The sequence below is a fragment of the Sinocyclocheilus rhinocerous genome, unplaced genomic scaffold (genome assembly GCF_001515625.1).
Source record: "Sinocyclocheilus rhinocerous isolate Xijiao unplaced genomic scaffold, SAMN03320098_v1.1 scaffold186, whole genome shotgun sequence".
Taxonomy (NCBI): domain Eukaryota; kingdom Metazoa; phylum Chordata; class Actinopteri; order Cypriniformes; family Cyprinidae; genus Sinocyclocheilus; species Sinocyclocheilus rhinocerous.
Genome location: NW_015662005.1, coordinates 437,875 through 443,506, shown reverse-complemented (window position 1 = coordinate 443,506; position 5,632 = coordinate 437,875). Strand labels below are relative to the sequence as shown.

Genomic DNA, 5,632 nt, shown 5'->3' with positions numbered 1-5,632 from the left:
CAAAAACCTTGACTTTTTCTTGATGCCTTAGAATCATCCAAGCAACACGGACATGCATAGCGCACCATTTCCCAGGCTTCTGTAAAGAGACCATCCAAATAGAGTCAGAAAAGAATTGTCCGCTAGTCATTTAGAGATCAACAACTAAAATAAGTACAAAACAAAAGATTAAACTTACATTACTGACTTTTGGTGGTGGTGCAAATGGGTCTGTTAGCTGTGGACAAAAACACCATACATTATTCATACTTATGTCTCTATGAAGTTACAATTACGATGTATGATGTAAATATACATGATAGGGCGTCTTTACCCTTGTAGCTTTAGGTGGAAGGTGGGACGGTACAACTCCTAAACCAGCAGCCATCTCTGGAGCAGCTCCCTGAAGGGCAACAAGCTGTCAATAACAACACACCATTCAAACCCATTTCATGGGCTCAAAATAAAAACAGGACAAAATGTGACAGGATTGGAGCCAAACATTGGCTTTAACCCAATTAAAGTGGTCATCCTGACAAATCAGATTGTCCTTGAACTTTTAAAATGAATAACTCTGACATACTCTAATTTTCAGACCTCAGAATATCTTGCCCAAAATATGAGCCATAAACTCTTCACGGTTGTGCTATCACAACAAAAACACAAACATGTGATCACTGAATATTTGCATTTTAGCCTGTAGGATACATATTACTGCTAAAAACCAATAGAAAATACTATTCTCCCTTATAACCAACAGGAATAAACTTGAAGACAAGACAACAAACCTACAAGTAAGCTTTACTAACTTCACAGGTTGGTCATTCATAACAGAGGATTCATTCTTAGTCCTTTCAAAGATACAGCTGAAAAATGGCCAATTTAAGAGAGAGTGGAAAACGGTCATTTAAAACTGAATCGAGCGTTTATGAACCACAACCACATTATTTAAATCCTAATGAACCTGAAATCAAGACCTAAAGCCGCTTTTCCACCGAAATTACCTGGAACAATTTGTCCCAGGAACTTTTTTCCCCAGACCTGTTGATGTCTGCATTTCCATCGCAGTCTAAAGTACCTTGAAGAATAGGCAAATAGCCTGGTGACATAGGTCTGCGCGCGTTTCTCAATACCAAGTACGCAAAGTTCGGACTTGCATCCTCGGTAGTTCGGACTTTGCGAGTTCGCTTCGGGTGTGTGAAATCCCCACGGACGGGACGACGCAAGTCCGGTAATTCTGCATGTTTAACCACTACAGAGACATCAGAGCCAGCGGCAAATGTCAGAAGGACTAGCCGAGTTGAGGCTGCTCTCATCGGGAAACATGAGCACTGAGCTCCAGCTGATCGCGTGGAGCTCACGTCTCCGAAATCGGCGAAACACATTTTTAAATAGGCGCTGTCTTTATAAATAAACAGCAGATTTGAGTTTTAAACAACTACATTCTCGCCTGAAATACTTTTAAAACCATATTTCATGACACAATAACAGTAAGATTTTGAAAATTATCAGAATAAATGGTGGTTGAAATACAATGCTGCGTGAACTAAACCAATCAGCATGCTCAGCGCCCAAGTCCTGCCCCCGAAAGTTCCGGACCTTTGAAAAAGTACTACCTCGCGAGCAGGGACTTTCTGAGGGGCAATTTTTTACCCGGAACTTTATTTAGATCCTGGTTCCTGCAGTGGAAACACACCGAGTACCGGCCCAAAGTCCCTAGTTCCTGGGTAAAGTTCCAGCGGTGGAAACGGGGCTTTATTTTAAGATTATTATATCTTAAGTTCCAACCAATTAATTTGTGTGATAGAAATACTATATTTAAGTATAAAATCATTTATAATGCAACTTACAATATTTATAATTAGTGTTCATCTGAGTAATAACATGCATGCTAAAGATATATGTAGCAATGATGTAGAAACACTCAAACTGAGACTGAAATAACCACGCATGCACACTACTGTTTAAAAGTTTTTGAATGTCTTTTATGCTCACCAAGGCTGCATTTATTTGATCAAAAGTACAGTAAAAACAGTAATATTGTGAAATTGTATTTCAATTTAAAACAAACAATTCCTATTTTAATATATTTTTAAATATAATTTATTCCAGTGATTGTAACGCTGAGTCTTCAGACACATTAGTCTTCAGTGTCACATGATCCTTCAGAAATCACTATATTATGCTGATTTGTTGCTCATGTTGAAAACAATTGTGCTGCTTAAAGGGGTCATATGATGTTGCTAAAAAGAACATTATTTTGTGTATTTGGTGTAATGAAATGTGTTTATGCGGTTTAAGGTAAAAAAAAACCCACATTATTTTCCACATACTGTACATTATTGTTGTTATGTGGTTGACAGACAGCACATTATTAGCTCCCCATGATCACTAGATATTGTGGTAATATGCAAGCATTCTTCACCTGATTTTAATATGTATACACAGAGCTTTCAGATTTTAATATTCAAAACATGGACCAAATGACAACTCTTAAATGGCAACTCTTACCTTAGGCTGAAAAGCTCCATGCAATGAACTGAAAGGTCCTGTGGGAGGAAGAACGGGCACTGAGGGTGGGTACTGAGGAAAAAACTTTGTAGGAGAGAACAAAAAAAAATTGATAATAATCACAAACTAGAAGCGACCTTCACAGAGACCTGCTATATTGACAGCAAGTTTGAAAACTGCCCAGCAGATTTAAATTAAACTTCATTGTAAAAAGTTTACAAATTCAATACAAGACTTACTGGGTGTCGAAAGAGACCATCTATTTTGCCTGGATACTTATCAAACTGAAATACAACAAGCACAAGAGAAATGTCAAAGTGTGAAATTTCATAATCCGCTACTTTCTGAAACTAGCCATCCATGGGCTATAGTTGACTCCTCACCAGTGGTGGTGGTGCAGCTGTGGGATGTAAGAAGTGTTGGTGAGTGTGAGTGTGCTGGTGCTGGTGATTGTGTTGATGGAACTGGTAGGCCATTGTAGGGATGGACGTTTGGGCCTGCGAGGATCTGCTAGACGTCCCAGAGCTTGAGCTTGACGCAGATGGTCCTCCAGGTGCAGAGCCAGCATTTGAGTCTGTCATGTCCTGACAGATCAGATCCTGATCTATTAATCAAAGAGAAAGGAAAGAACTTCATCTTTCTGAACAAGAACATATTTCAGTTCTATGATTTCACTGTCACTAAAGAATGTTGTTAATGCAATAACAGTTGTTAGCATTTAATACTTTTTAGCAGCATAACGGTTGGTAAAGTTTACCTGCTGAAGGGTGGGGTGACACCTGCAGGAGAGGAGGTGGTGGGGGAAGGTTGGGGGACGGTGTGAAGACAGCACCAGGACTTGGTCGAGAGCATGGTATTACTGTCCCCACACCAACTGGGCCTCGACCTAGGGACACACTTGTAGCAGGAGTAGGTGGTCTGATTGATGAAGAAGAGGCTGATGAAGATGGAGGCTTGCCTGAGGTACTGCTCCTGCTGGAAAACCAATGCCACATCACATGTTTAGGGAATACAATCTGTCTTTTACATTAATAGACACATGCTTTTGAATAATGGCATAAAATGTGATACAGATTGCAGCAGCTTCTGAGCAAGAACGGCACACTATAATAGGAAGAGACATGACATGTGTGTCAGAGAGCGTTTGTCAGAAATAGAGTATACCACTATAATGGATTGATTTCAAAATCACTAATTATAAAAGTTAATAAAATTCTTTATTTAAGAAAAGAAGATTTAAATATTCACATGCATAATTGTATGTAATTACAAAAATTATAATTGTGCTTGTGAGGGAAAACAGCAAAAAATTAAAATGTAACTGTGATCAGAAATTATCCATGACAAATGCAAAGTACAAATTTCTTGAAATGTACACCTCAAAAGTTTAGGGTTGGTAAACATAGACTGATCTATATATAATAAATCTCTATTATAGATCAGTGGTTCTATAGTATTTTGCCGTTTGCATCTGGTGTAGAAACGGTGTTAGGAATCGTGTTTTCCCTTATAAGGATTACCGCTTCGGCCACACCCCTCCCCCCGCCGATGTCATTGTCCATCGCGATGTTTCACTGTAGACATCGTCCGATGCCAATTTTGTAGACATCGCCCAACCCTATTGGTAACATTTTTAATGTTTTTGAAAGAAGTCTCTTATGCTCACCAAGGCAGACGAGATGGGACGTTTTTCAATATTTTTCCTCGCAGTTATATAATTGGGTAATTACACTACATATTTCGGCATCAGGGAGCCGCTATTATACCTGGCATTGAAACTTGCATCGTGCCTTTGAATGCACGATCGTTTTTAGTTTCACTTTCACGATTCGCGATTGCATGTACTCGGCCCAACCCTATTGGTAACATTTTTAATGTTTTTGAAAGAAGTCTCTTATGCTCACCAAGGCAGCATTTATTTGGTCAAAAATACTTGAGAAATATTATTACAATTAAAAACAAGTGTTTTCTATTTAAATATATTTAAAAACAAAATGTATTCCTGTGATGGCCAAGCAGCCATTCCAGTCTTCAGTGTCACATGCTCCTTCATAATCATTATAAATGTATTTACTGTAACTTTTGATCAATTCATAATATCTTTGCTGGACAAAAGTATAAACTATTTATTTATTTATTTTAAAGAAAAATTCTTACTGACCCCAAAAAAATTTAACTGTGGTGTAACTAAGTGCAGTATATGGTATACAAAAACACTGGGTACAACCCAGGCTGTGCGATTAATCGAAATTGAATCACAATCGCGATTTGAGACGTTGTGGTTTGCTAAACGCAAAGCTGTGGACGCGATATTACTCTGTTCCAGAGCATATGAATGACCGCCAGCCTTGAGTGGCAGCCTTACTAACCAATAGAGTGAGCGCACCTCCGTTCTCCCCAATCAGCACTGATCTAGCCAACTGCGTAAACGCCCACCATTAAAAAAAAACTAAAAACATACAAACAGAAAGCGGGAGAGAGAGTGTGTGTGATTATGGCATCTACAGGGTCAGATCGATAGTTAAGCAAATTAATACTAAAGAAAAACTATGTATTATGAGATTACTTCGGCTTCTAAATGACAGACGCCAAACAAAAAAGGTAACGTTAATTTGCAAGAGCTGTGTCACAACACATATCAAGAACTCCCTTATCGGTTCTGCTTTTAGTACTGGAGAATAAAAGATATATTCTTAGATGTTTTTATTAGTACATGAACGTTATCTTGCACATTTTATCTCCCCAACAGATTCTAATTTGAAAGAAGTTTATAATGCATGTTCGCTATTCCCAATTCAGAAGACCGCACACACAGCCTGTGTCTCTGAATGCTTCTCATACTCGCTCCTCTCTGCCGCGTCTCACGGAGGAGCCGCACACACGCAGCCTGTCTCGTAATTCTCAGTTATACTCGCGCGCGGCTTCGCACCGCACGTCTCCACGAGCGTATCTGGCAATATGGACGAGGCTTGATGCACGCACGCAACCTGTGTCAACTCGTGCCTGGCTCCGCGTTTAAAACAAGTGTAAATTCAGTCTAACTGCTTTGCTAATTTCACTTGGATGAAATGAAACATTCAGCACATTTTCCACTTGCTCTTAAAATCCCAAATACTTAAAATGAATAAATCAGCCTATGTAA

General features: G+C 39.0%; 1 protein-coding gene across 3 annotated transcripts in view; it reads right to left on the bottom strand.

Annotated features, from left to right (window-relative positions):
- Nucleotides 1–5,632, bottom strand: part of LOC107727304 (autism susceptibility gene 2 protein-like) — a 19,922-nt gene that overhangs the window by 5,702 nt on the left and 8,588 nt on the right. For 2 of the 3 annotated variants that reach the window (XM_016537135.1, XM_016537137.1), the window contains exons 8-14: nt 3,248–3,465; nt 2,874–3,094; nt 2,730–2,774; nt 2,491–2,574; nt 314–397; nt 179–217; nt 8–79 (exon numbers count right to left, since the gene is read on the bottom strand). In XM_016537135.1, coding sequence (XP_016392621.1) covers nt 8–79; nt 179–217; nt 314–397; nt 2,491–2,574; nt 2,730–2,774; nt 2,874–3,094; nt 3,248–3,465 — 763 coding nt within the window. The remainder of the gene's footprint in view (nt 1–7; nt 80–178; nt 218–313; nt 398–2,490; nt 2,575–2,729; nt 2,775–2,873; nt 3,095–3,247; nt 3,466–5,632) is intronic. The other variant, XM_016537136.1, reaches the window with a different exon arrangement.